At 41.7% G+C, this 13299-nt stretch overlaps 1 protein-coding gene across 1 annotated transcript in view; it reads right to left on the bottom strand.

Annotated features, from left to right (window-relative positions):
- The window catches only part of FAM107A (family with sequence similarity 107 member A), a 43335-nt gene that overhangs the window by 4544 nt on the left and 25492 nt on the right, over positions 1-13299 (bottom strand). The window contains exon 2 of the mRNA XM_069968799.1: positions 3981-4155. Within this exon, the coding sequence (XP_069824900.1) occupies positions 3981-4155 (175 nt within the window). The remainder of the gene's footprint in view (positions 1-3980; positions 4156-13299) is intronic.

The following is a 13299-nucleotide window of genomic DNA, read 5'->3' as shown; positions in this document are numbered from 1 at the left end:
TCTGTATGATCTTTAATCAGGGACTTTGAATAAACCGAATACAGTGGTACCTTGGTTTAAGAGTAACTTGGATTGAGAGCGCTTTGCAAGAAAAGCTCACAGTTTAAAAAAAAAAGAAAAAAAGTAACTTGGTTTAAGAGCATTGCTTTGGTTTAAGATCTCCCTGTACTGGGTGGGAGGGGAAGTGGGGAAGGGGTATGGTCTACACAGCGGGGTCTACAGCCCTGTACTCTGACCTAGGAAGTCTCCCTTATCATCCAAATCATAGCAGATCCACTTCAGGCTGGGGCTTACATCAGGGGACAGGACTGTGGAGGTAATCTCCTCATAGCTGTAACCCCTTTCTTCTTGGACAGAGAGTGCTGCATGTATGTGCCCACATCTGCCCTGCTCATTCCTTCCTGCTCCCTGCAGTCTCTGTCAGCCCTTGTGTTTCCCGTCCTCTTCATTCCTGCTATAATGTGCCTGCACTCACACTCGGCTATACACACTGCTGCTATAATGTGCCTGCACTTACACTCAGCTATACACACTGCTGCTATAATGGTAAATATGCACAGGACAGTGTCCATGATTATGAATGTAAATGGAGATAGATCTTGTACATTTATATACTGTGTAAAGTAAATACAAGAATAAATAAATATATTGCTAATAATCTTTGATCTTGACGGTATGTGGTACTGTATGTCCTAATGCTGTTACCTCCAACATAAATCTTAAAAATATAAATGCAGGAGAACAATGCAATGTAAATGCAAAAGCCAGAACAAACTGAAAATGCCATAAGAATAATAAAATAAAAGGTGACAGAACACAGCTTGTAAGAAATGCCCTACTACTTGCCTAGTCTGTTTACTTCTCAATGCCTGACTATATGTGTGTTTAGAGCACACTGTGTATCATTGCTGCCATTGACTGTGGCAGTGGGAACGGGCTGTAATGCATACTATATGAGGGCTGAGCCATGTGCTGCTAGTAAATGTGAGTATAAAGGTTACTTGTCGGACAGGATTCCCTGGTGACCTTGTCGTCAGGCTTCTACCTGACTTGTAAATGGAGAGTGATACTGAGCTGACAACCGCTGTTCAGGGATAGAGGATACTCTATTAAAGAGTTGTACTCAAGGGCAAGGAATTCTGTCCTCTTATGAGCTCAGATGAAAAGGTGGAGAAGATATTACGGCTGCAACATCCCTGTCATGGCCAGCTAGTCTGTCTACCAAAAAGTGAGTCATTGAGCCCCTCTAAAAAGAACAGTAATAATGTACCTTGTGGACAGCCTCACATGGATTACAACCCCCACAATACAAACACAAATTAATGTAGCATGATGGGGGTAGTCATCCACGTGGGGCTGTCTGAAAGTTGTCGGAAATGTTTTCTGAACTACAACGCTCAGCATTTCACTCCAGGTGGCTTGAGAAGTTGAATGCAGCATGTATCCATGTTCTCCTGGCAGCCCTAGGGCAGCGTCCAACCTCTCCAGCCACTGGGAGTCAAATGCTGGGCGTTCAGGTTTGGTGAGTGTTGGTGAAGCCAAACAGTTCGGCAAGTCCGCTATGGACTGGTGTAAAGTAGAATTGGCTCAGTTGTCCCTAGCAACCAATCAGATTCCACCTTTCATTTTCCAAAGAATCTGTAAGGCTTCGTTCCCACTGAGCAAAACTAGCATGTTCATTCTTCAGCGCGGACAAAGCAGGAGTGCGTGCCTCCCATAGACTCCCATTATGAGAGGGAGGCTAACGGCATTCCACCCCGGAATTGTCTGCTAGTTTTGCTCAGTGGGAACGAAGCCTAAGGAATGAAAGGTGGAATCTGATTGGTTTCTAGGGGCAACTGAGCCAGTTCTGCTTAACATCCCCCTATAGTTTCATTTTTTAAAAGTATTGAAGACAATGTAAAACTACAGTATTTTCCTGTGTATAAGACTACTTTTTAACCCAGAAGTGTCCTCAAAAGCCAGGGGTCATCTTATACGCCGCGTGTTGTCTTGGGAGGGTGCTGAAATACTTTGGACTGGAGAATCTGAGTTCGCTGCGCAAATGGTGGTGGGGCTCAAAAATGGCCACATCTGTGCTGTATGCGGCGACTGTATGAAGGGCAGAGCAAGCTGTAGGTGTCCGGCATATGGAAAAAGATACAGTAGAGTGGCGCTGTGCCCAGAAAAACACACCTCTTCCATCCATCTGGCCCACCCTTGTATCCTACCAGTATTACTGTACCTCCTTCTCTGCCTCTCAGATCTCGCTGCTGTCTGACGTTTTTTATTAAATTTTATTTGGTGTGCGTTGGAAGAGGGGTAGTCTTATAGGGCAGGTATATCCCAAACTCTTGACTGGAAAAGTTGGGGGTCGCCTTATACACCCAGTCGTCTTATACGCCGGAAAATGCGGGTATATAAATTGGTTATTGCTGTGATCATCCTGACACCCAAAACAAAGTTAATATAGATGCAGCAAGCGCCAACTTAATAGTTGGCATGTTTTAACGTCAGCAAAGTGCGCTACACTATCAGGCCTGCAAACCATGTTATAAATATGCAAATGATCCTAGGCAGAAAAAATGGTTCCCCATCCCGGCTGTATGTGAAGGCTTGAAAACCCTACTGTTAGAACCTACTATAATTGTATACACACAATCCTTTGTAAGCTTAATATATTAGCAGCGGCAGCAATCCCCCTGCTGTCCTGAAGCCCAGATTAAGGTCTATGGGGATGATGTCCCAATTTTTTTTGGAAGAAAAGAAGAACAGCTCAAGAAAACTAGGCTACGGGTGATACATTAGATAACAATTGTAACGCTCCAGTTTATTGAAAGACTAAGAGCAACAAGGCAAAAAGTAAGTACATAAGTACATAAAGTACTATGCAGTTTCCAAATAATGACACTTCAAAGCCCAAATAACACAGCAATAAAAAGTCAAAATAACAACAGTGCCACATAATGCCCTAATAATACTGGCATACTCTGTTTAAATGACAGTGTGTAAAGCCTAGATTTCCGATGACACAGGGTGGCTCTAAAGACTTTATACCAGGAAACTTTGCCCTAAGTACTCCCTAAGTATAACTCTACAATTGTTATAACGCTTTATTAGTAAGTTAAAGGGGTTATCCAAAGCTATAAAAACATGGCCACTTACTTTCAGAGACAGCAAAAATCCAGTTCAGGTGTGGTTTTCAATTAAGCTCCATTCACTTCAATAGAACTGAGTTACAAAACCCCACCCAAACTAGAGACAAGAGTGGTGCTGTCTCTGGAAGAAAGAGGCCATCTTTTTTTACTTACAAATATAGCGTTTTAACAATTGTATAGTTGACAAGAAGTTGTGTAGTCCTTTCATCCTCAGTGTGGTGTTGTCTCTGGAGCTCCCTGGCTCCTCCCTCCCAAGATCACACATGATCTGAAGCCCTACCCCCTGAGTGATGTCACCATCTCTAACCAGCCCCTACAGCCTACATCACAATCTAAACATACCTTTATGGGGACAACTAAGGAGGAATGAGATATGTTGATATAATGCTACCTTGTGCTGAACTATGCCACAGGAAGTGAAGCAGACAGGGAATGTATACAGCATTCTGGATTTCTGACTCCACTGTGTAAAGTAAGGATGAGGAACTGACAGGACAGCTGTGGAAGGGGAGTAGACAGGAGGAGAGGGCTTTGATAAAGAGCTTAGAAAAATGCATTCTGGGAATTGTAGTACTGAGCATCTGATCAACCAGGGAGGAAAGTGATTTAGGACATGGAAAGGTGGAAAGGAAAGGATCACAGACCCAAAAATGAAAAGATTTTTGGTAGTTTTACAAGCGGGGCAGACAGATAAGAAGAGATTTTCTTTATAACTGAATGTACCCATGTAAATTTAATTACTGTTGATTGACTAACCACATCTACTGAAAGTGTGTTCCAAGCATCTACTACTCTCACAAATTTAACTAATTTATCCAATTAGATGTAAAATACAAACTGTACCTCCGATGGTTCATGAGCAGTTCACGATGGAGCTCCTGGTGGCTTCTAGACGCTTTCACAGGGTTCAAGAGTTTCTTGGGCTTGATAAGTTCGGGGTTTGAATCCAGATAGTCAGGATGGGCCAGAATACTTCCTATATCAGGTGGCTCCCTCTGTATCTCAGAGTACATGGAAGCTGCAGGCAGAAAACAAATACATGACAATACATATATTAATGCAAAAATAAATGTGACCTAAGAATTGCAGACATGGATTTCCTACTTAAATAGTTCAGTGTGCTAACCCTCGCAACCAAGAATGGGGCTATACAGCAGATGCACTAAGTGCCCATTGGTATTACCCCCTTACAGATGGCACATTTTAATGTGGATGACTAAGATTAGAAAATAAAGTTTAATTTATTTCCCAGAAACAGCACCATTCATGTCCACTGGTTGGGTTTGGTATTGCAGCCATCACCTAGATTGTTAATGATTCCTGAACTTTGGATACTAAAACATTATATATATATATATATATATATATATATATATATATATATATATATATATATATGTTTTGCATAAATTAGCTCAAATGTCTATTAATAATAATAATAATAATAATAATAATAATAATAATAATAATAATAATAATAAAGTCTGCTATAAAATCAGTGCATTGATCAGTTAGTGACTCGGGGTGATTCCAGAAAAGAAGATTTTTCATATGACTGTGGTAACAAGTCCTGATAGAGAGCGTCAGGATCAGGATTACTTGAAGAAAGTAATGAGAACTTTTTGAGCTTCTTTAAAAGCAAACTTAATTCCCCAAGAATTTGATCTCTATGTGAAGTCGGTCAGGTGCACAATTATTCTAGGCCAAAAGGCCTCCAGGGTCTAGGAATGTATAAATGGAATTAGCATACATTCACAGTGTCCTATAAAACCACACATCAATTCCTGGTTAATATTAACTTTGTAGCTGTGTTATACGAATGGGAGGTTGTTAGAAATACATTAAGAGAAGGATTAATCTAAAAAGCAAGAGAAATCTGAAGAAAAAAAATACAGTGAGAAAGAAAAAGAAAAGATAAACATAAAATTATAAAAATGAAAAAAAATAAATAAATTAGAGACAGCATTATAAACAAAAGTAGAACGGCAACAGCAAATAAAATACTCCCCTGTTTTTAAGACCTCCAACTTGCCCCAAAGATGACTGTATTGGGACTGTCTGTTTTTTATATCTTTCATAACGACTTTTAGGTAGGAGCCTTAGAAATATTCATGTTTTTTTTAACAATATTTTATTGCGCAGGCATGGTATCACAGGTACATCACAAAAGGAGCACATAGAAAATAGGATGACAGAAATTGTGTACAACAGGAGAAGTGATATTGTCAAGATACAACATGGTAGTAATATGCCTACAATTTCGTGGCATACACCAGCAACAATGAGAGTTATATGAAATATGTAAAATATTTCTAAATAGCAGACGTTATATCAGGTTTACAATGAGAAGAAAAGAGAATCTTACAGTGCTAGAGGTTTAGTATAAATATAATATAAACCTCTGAAAAAAACAACAAACAAAAACTAAAAACTGCAGCCAGAAAATATGATTATTGTAAGAATAAAGGCCCGAGGGCCCCAGTCTACCAGCCACTCCCCTCCCCACTAAGGAATTTTAGGAACTCCAAGTGTACCCCAAAGATCCTCCTTACACTCAGAACAGCGTACCACTCAGAACAGCGAATTTGTATCAATTCGTTCTCCCAATTGGAGATAATTCACGTTCAATGAATCTGCGCCAAGTGGAAAAAAGCGAAACGTGGAAGAGTTACCAGGAGTGTGCAATGGAATCCAACCTCTCCATAAAAAGAAAATCCTTTAACTGGTCGGACAATTCTGATATGAAGGGGATAGAGTCCACAAGCCAAGGCCTTAGAAGACATTTCTTGAACGCAAGTATAGATAGATGCATACCTCACCTCGATATAACCCCTGAAGAGTCACAAGGAAGCAAAGACGGTAAATAATGGAAAAGGCAGCACAGCAGATCAGGTGTGACATGAAAATCCCAAACCTTATTAATAAACTTTACACACAACCCCTCTGGATGTTCGGGCAGGACCACATACAGTGGAGCAGATCAGCGCGAGGTAAATCGCATTTAGGGCAATTCCTCAAATAATGGTCCGGAGCCTCATTCGAAGGAAAATTAAAGGCATAGATTGCCCTATTCATGTTTTTATCTTCATCACTGAAAGGCCTAATTCACACCTCAGTACTTTTCATCTGTTTTCCCGGACCAGGAAATACGGAATCCATTACAACCCATTATTTTCAATGGTGCTATTCATACATCCAGTTTTTTAGGGGATCCGCAATCCGTGACAAAAAAAAATTAACATGTTGTAATACGGTCCGTAATTACGGAACGGACACCCCAATAGAAGTCTATGGAGAGCACAAAATTTGCGGAGAGTACATTGCAATCCACAAAACCATCCGTATCATGGATCCGTTCTTTTTGTGACATCACCAAGCTCCTCCTGCCAGAAATATCCTGCCTGATAGAAATGACTGTAAAATGGCCCCCAGATCACCATGTGACCTTTTTTTGGTGGGTTGGGACAGCAAATGACATCATTTTTGCCATCTCCACCTTTTTTCTTCAAAAAAACTTCTGTGCTGCCATAGACAAAGATAAGCCCATCTAGGGGTGACAGCCCGCTCAGCCAATCACTGACTAAGACGGAACAGCGCTGCGGCCAGTGATTGGCTGAGTGGGCTGTCACCCCCAGACGGAAGTGGAGGCGGGATTGCACAGTTGGGGACCCCAAGATGACATAGGAAGACACAGAGAGCATGGAAAGGTGAGAATAGCTCATAAAAGTGCAAATGGACACATGTAAAGTGTTTAACATTCTGTACTGTATTTGGGGCAATAACAGAGACATGTGCTGAACAGACTATGCACTGATCCTTGGCTTTTTCTCAGCTTGTAGGCAGCATCAGGATCAGCTTCTCTGACAAGACGAGAAGAACTGGAACCCTCGATAAAGCAAGTAGGCGAAACGCGCGTCGGGTGAGTGGTATGGTGGTCGTTGCACTAAGGACATATGGGTAGTATCTAAATATGCACTTTATGGACTTGTATGCACCTTATAAAGCACTATGCATAAATTTAGCTAATTACATGCCCAATGCCCAGTGCTTCGTTTGTGTAAATTAATTTATTACCTCTGCACTTTGTATACATATTGTTTTGTACTATTTACCACCACCATTGTTCTGGGGATCTGTTTATGTGTCAGTTCCTTTATTGTTTTAAATTTTTGCTTTGTAAATACATTTTTCTATATATGCAAATAAAGATAAATAACATATACATATTTTGTGATTTTTGGTCCTGCATGTTTTGCTAGTGGGGTGGTTTTTTCCCCCTCTTCTTCTTTTTTGGTTTTGACACTTTCTTTCAGAGACAACACGGCTCTTGTCTCTAGTTCAGGTGTGGTTTGCAATTAAGCTCCATTCACTTCAATGGAACTGAGCAGCAAAACCCAGCCCAAGCTGGAGACAAGAGTAGGCTGTCTCTGGAGTGGCCATGTTTTTGTAGCACTGGATAACCCCTTTAAATAGCCGAGTACATGCTGCCCACCGACAAGCCTCCACTAGAGCCATGGGGCCACATGATTAGAGGAACAATCAATAAAAATGTAAACCCAATGTATGTTTAACATTTTAATCAATTTTGTGGACACGAGAGATTCTAAATAAAAAAAGGTTATATGGGATAACTGTGAAATTTAATGATATTTTCACTAGTAACAGGTCACTAGTGATGTTCCTGCAGTCCTTTCCTTAAGTCAGTTGTGCATTTCTTATTACTCGTAAAGATGTGGCGGTGGCAGATTATTTTTTGACATGTTGACAGACCGCCATCATCCAACGCGTGTGAGTTTGCTCGCCCGTCTGTTGATCACTGGCTCTATTACATCTGCCTAGTTATAGGGCCTTAAGAAGCAGGCATAGTTTGTTTCATCTCCCTGTCAGCTATCTGCCCATGTCCATAGCTCTCACCATGATATACAGCTAACAAATTCTTTTTAAAAACTTCAGCTTAAAGGGGTTATCCAGCGCTACAAAAACATGGCCACTTTCTTTCAGAGACAACACAACTCGTCTCCAGTTCAGGTGCGGTTTGCAATTAAGCTCCATTCACTCCAAACCCCGCCCAAGCTGGAGACAAGAGTGGGCTGTCTCTGGAGCGGCCATGTTTTTGTAGCACTGGATAACCCCTTTAAATAGCCGAGTACATGCTGCCCACCGACAAGCCTCCACTAGAGCCATGGGGCCACATGATTAGAGGAACAATCAATAAAAATGTAAACCCAATGTATGTTTAACATTTTAATCAATTTTGTGGACACGAGAGATTCTAAATAAAAAAAGGTTATATGGGATAACTGTGAAATTTAATGATATTTTCACTAGTAACAGGTCACTAGTGATGTTCCTGCAGTCCTTTCCTTAAGTCAGTTGTGCATTTCTTATTACTCGTAAAGATGTGGCGGTGGCAGATTATTTTTTGACATGTTGACAGACCGCCATCATCCAACGCGTGTGAGTTTGCTCGCCCGTCTGTTGATCACTGGCTCTATTACATCTGCCTAGTTATAGGGCCTTAAGAAGCAGGCATAGTTTGTTTCATCTCCCTGTCAGCTATCTGCCCATGTCCACAGCTCTCAACCATGATATACAGCTAACAAATTCTTTTTAAAAACTTCAGCTTAAAGGGGTTATCCAGCGCTACAAAAACATGGCCACTTTTCCCCCTACTGTTGTCTCCAGTTCAGATGCGGTTTGCAATTAAGCTCCATTTACTTCAATGGAACTGAGTTTCAAAACCCCACCAAACTGGAGACAACAGTAGGGGAAAAGTGGCCATGTTTTTGTAGCGCTGGATAACCCCTTTAAGGAAAACGTGCTCATGTGTAGACTTCCTGAATTGGCAAAGCACTTACTAAATACGGCAAACCAGGTATAATAACCCTTCCGCTACCCTGGACCACTAGAAACAGATATTACATTATTCTCTCCTCCAGATCACCAGGAATGCAGATACTAAATCCTTCTCTGCTTTGGAAGCCTAGTTATACAGACATTACAGGGGAAGTCCGGTGTCGGACATTTTTTTGCAAAAGAGCCAGGGAGTAGGTGGCTGAACATAACATGTGCCTACTGCCTACCTACTCGGCTCCAACGTTGGGTCTGCTGTCCCTCGCTCCAGTTCCCAGCTCCTCGGCTGCTTCCTGGTCTGAGAGGGGACCCGGGTTGTGACGTGTCAGGCCCTCTCAGCCAGTCAGCAGCCAAGGCAGTACCCCGCTACCAAGGAACTGGAGCAGACGACAGTGGACTCCTGCACTGGAACCAGGAAGATAGGCGCATGTTGTTATGTTCAGCCACCTCCTCCCCGACTCTTGAAAAAAATGGCTGAAGCCGGACTTCTCCTTTAACCCTGTTTTGCAAAAGACATAAGCCAGGTTATGATTCTCTTTGTAAAGTAAGGAGGAAACTATGACAGCAATGCTGGACGCATCTAACGATGGTCACTAAAGAAGCTGCCTAACATTGGGGTCCATAGTGTAGTCTGTGTTTTTGAAGAACAGAACTGCACACTGTGTTATTCTCCCCATTAAAACAGGTGAATCTATTGTCGGAGACTCCGATGGTCATGTAAACACAGCCTAAGCCATTTGGCTCCCTGAAGTTACAGCTGGTAAATGGGTAACTGTGTAAATTATGGTCATGCCAAGACCTGTAAAGTGGGAGTCATTCTTTATTAGCAGATGTCCCCAATTGAGGGGGGTCTTGAGGAAGCCCTCTAATATGTCATACAACATCCTCGGTCTCAATATGGCACGTAGAGACGACCTATAAGACGCAGTACTGGTTTTGCCTTTACACCCCATATACAAAAATTCTGGTCTTTGGGCATCCTTCAGACTCTCTTTGAGGTGTTAAATTTGTCTTTGGTAGAGAAGTCACAAGTCCAGACGTCCTTTAATTTGTTGTGATGCATTAATTATCACCCTCTTTATAACCTGAAACTGTATTTGCCTGCAAAGCAACAGTCATCCGATATGTCTAAGACACAGCAAAACAGAATACTTAGAGGAACCCAAAGGCCGTTACTAAAGACACCTAATCCCATTACTTATTAAAGGCATCCAATGGATTGTGCTCCAACAACACAGTTATTATACATTTCATTTTCCATTTGGGTAACAAACATGAATAATGTAGAGTGCAGCAAGGAAGCGAGTAAGACACCTGCAGTACTGACATATACTACCATTATTATCCTTCAAGTAGTGCCAACGTATCCCACAGCACTACATAGAAGATGTACTCAATCATATGAAGTGTAGCTTCTTGTTTAATTTCCCTGCCATGTGCACATGAAGGTGCATTCTTCTAGCAACCCACTATGTGTATACTATTATATAAAGGAGTACTCACAATGCTAAAAGTAGGTATGAACTACAGGCATATGTGATCTTGGATGGACTCCTTTTACCATAAGTGAAAGAATGCCTTTACTTTCCTAAGTGGTCCATTCTGTGTCCCAAGACGACCATGGAAAGGAGAAGAAAGACGAACGATTCTAAAGCTACCAGATCAATGAATGCACTTAGCTGTTCCCACCAATGGCCTCCTAAGATGCAATAAACAATGCCTCCAATATGGAAGAACCAGTCTCCTGCCCTAAGGGAATCTTCCTACACTCCATACAGACTGCTTTCACTTCTCACTTTCTTTGTTGCAGACTATTCGGCCGCAATGAATAGTGAGCTGTTACCACAGATGTCTCTTTTTAGACAGGTGATAAAGGTTACATTGAGTTCAGGAACATGAGTGAGTAAAGGATGACCTATAATTTGACATAGAATATAAAAAATCTATGGAAACATCTTTCACATCATTAAGGAAGTTATTGCGGATCATGTCGGGGTTGCAGGGGATATGTCAGTGTTGTATACTTAACTGCCCCGCTCTCCCGCAGCTGTTGGATCTTGTGCCTGCTCCCTCCTGAAATGGCCAGTCTGAATAGACATTATAGACTCTACCCTGACTGGCCATTTCCGGAGAGAACAAGATGTCACAGGATGTTTCCAAAACACTAACAGCGGCGAAGGGGCAGCCCAAGATCCGGCAGCTTCGGGGAGCTGGACAGGTAAGTATATAACTGACATGTCTCCTGAAGTCCCAACAGGACCTGGATGGTCTAACTTCTGTAAGAATTTAGGCACCATTTCATATAATGAAATAAGAGAAATAAAGAATCCAAGGAAAGCACCAATGGATGACGTCACATGTCCTTGGATAAACTACTGGCTCATGGCAAAAAGACATCTAAAGAAAGTCCAGCACTTCCTTTAGATGTCTTTTTCCCGGACCCCTATGGCTGCATCCAACTTCTTCAGCCACCAGTAACCAAATGCTGAACAACTGAACAATATTTCACCAAAGCACTGGATCTTCCTATACTTCTCTTGGATATAGGAAATACAGTCACCTTTTAAAGTTGGACACAACTCTGATGGTGGGTTTTGAAATATAGGTGGAAAGGCGGGTATGAGTTCTGGTGTGGATCAGAGGAGCTGGTAATGGGAATATAGTAGTTCTACTAGAAAAAAAAAATATTACCGTATAATAATTCTCCATGAGCTCTACAACTTGGTCCATAGTTTTTTCTAGTCCTCTGTACCTCAAAAATAGTCCACAAATTAATTCACCACATACTTACCGGATTTTAGGAATATATTATTTTTTTTTCAACCATTTTAACTCCATTTTTTGTTACAAAAAATGTATTGTGTGTTGCTTCTACAGTATATTTTTAGGGTTTTAGTAAAAGCATATAATGCACTTCCTATATAACCTCCCAGAGACAATTCTGTTGACCAGACACCGCGGGCAGCACTGTAATATAATATCTAAATAACTCTTGCAGAATGTAGATGGAGATCCTCAGCGTAATCTCTGCAGTGGTTAAACCTCCCTACAACAGTGGATCTTTGTTTGACAACAATGCTTAAGACATTTGTATTCCTTCAGCCACTGGCGTATGGTGTAATGCAGATTCCTTAAGGCCTGGCTTCCAGTCTCAAAGAAAAAGTTTTTATTTCCTCATTTTCAATGGTCTGAGTGAATCTGTCAGAGATGAGGGAGGTTTGGCCATGTATAAAGAAGCAAGCCGTATGGTGAAGAAAGGAGCCTGGCCCAACGCCCAGATGAAGAGGGAACATTTCTCATGAGACTCTCTGAGCACATTGGTTCTGCCTAAACTACGGACTTGAACAGCACTGAATGACTATCCCATAAGGACAGGCGCTTGTATTGAGGTTTCCAAATACTCCACTTATGGGGTATCTGGACAAAGACCTCAGCACACTAGTCCAGACCTGTGGATTCTTGATGCTGACCTCATTCTTCTCAATATTTTAGTTTGCAAGTTCTGATTGACAACTACAGAGTATGTATGACCTGGTGGAACACTTATCCCCTATTTTCAAGATAGGAAAAAAGTTTCATATCACTCCATTCATTGCTATTGGATCTGCTAAACATAGCCGATTATTGTACTCGGCTATCTCCAGCAGCTCCATAAACAATGTATAGAGAGACATTGAACATGCTGGCTGAACAATGTCAGCTGATCCTTATTTGTTGTTGTCTTTCAACACGTTGAAAGACAAATGACCAAGATAGCAATGATCTGCTGCTGTCGCTCTGTGGAATAGGAGCGCAGCTATCTCCTCCGGGCTCCCCGGACAATCCTTAGCTCCCCCCCCCTCCCCAGCAGCTCCCTGTCTCCTCCCCCCCCCCCCCCCGCACTTACCCGCTCCCTGTTGGGGCAAGTAATAGCACCGGCAGCGAGTGGGGAACGAGAAGCAAGAGAGCGATGACCTGACGGTAATTCCACGTTTGGTCGCATTCGTTCACTAGTCATTCAGTGTAACGACTATCGTTCTGTGTAATATGGTGAACGATTTCAGGTTAACTTTATTCATTTATCAGTAAAAATCATTAATTCATTAATCGGTAAAAATCGCTTTGTCTAATAGGACCCTAAAGATCACAGGGGTCCAATTCGCCAGACCCCCAGATATCTGATATTCTCTGTCCTTCAGAAAGTGTTTGAACCCGGAGGTGTATGGACTGGGACAAATTGTCTACATGGCTGTTTTATTAATACTACTCTAGACCTAGGCCACAATACCTGCATTTGGGTCACAATGGGCTACAGTGCATGCTTAACTAC

Source organism: Dendropsophus ebraccatus, chromosome 4, assembly GCF_027789765.1.
Source record: "Dendropsophus ebraccatus isolate aDenEbr1 chromosome 4, aDenEbr1.pat, whole genome shotgun sequence".
Classification (NCBI taxonomy): Eukaryota; Metazoa; Chordata; class Amphibia; order Anura; family Hylidae; genus Dendropsophus; species Dendropsophus ebraccatus.
This window is presented reverse-complemented; position numbering and strand designations above follow the sequence as displayed.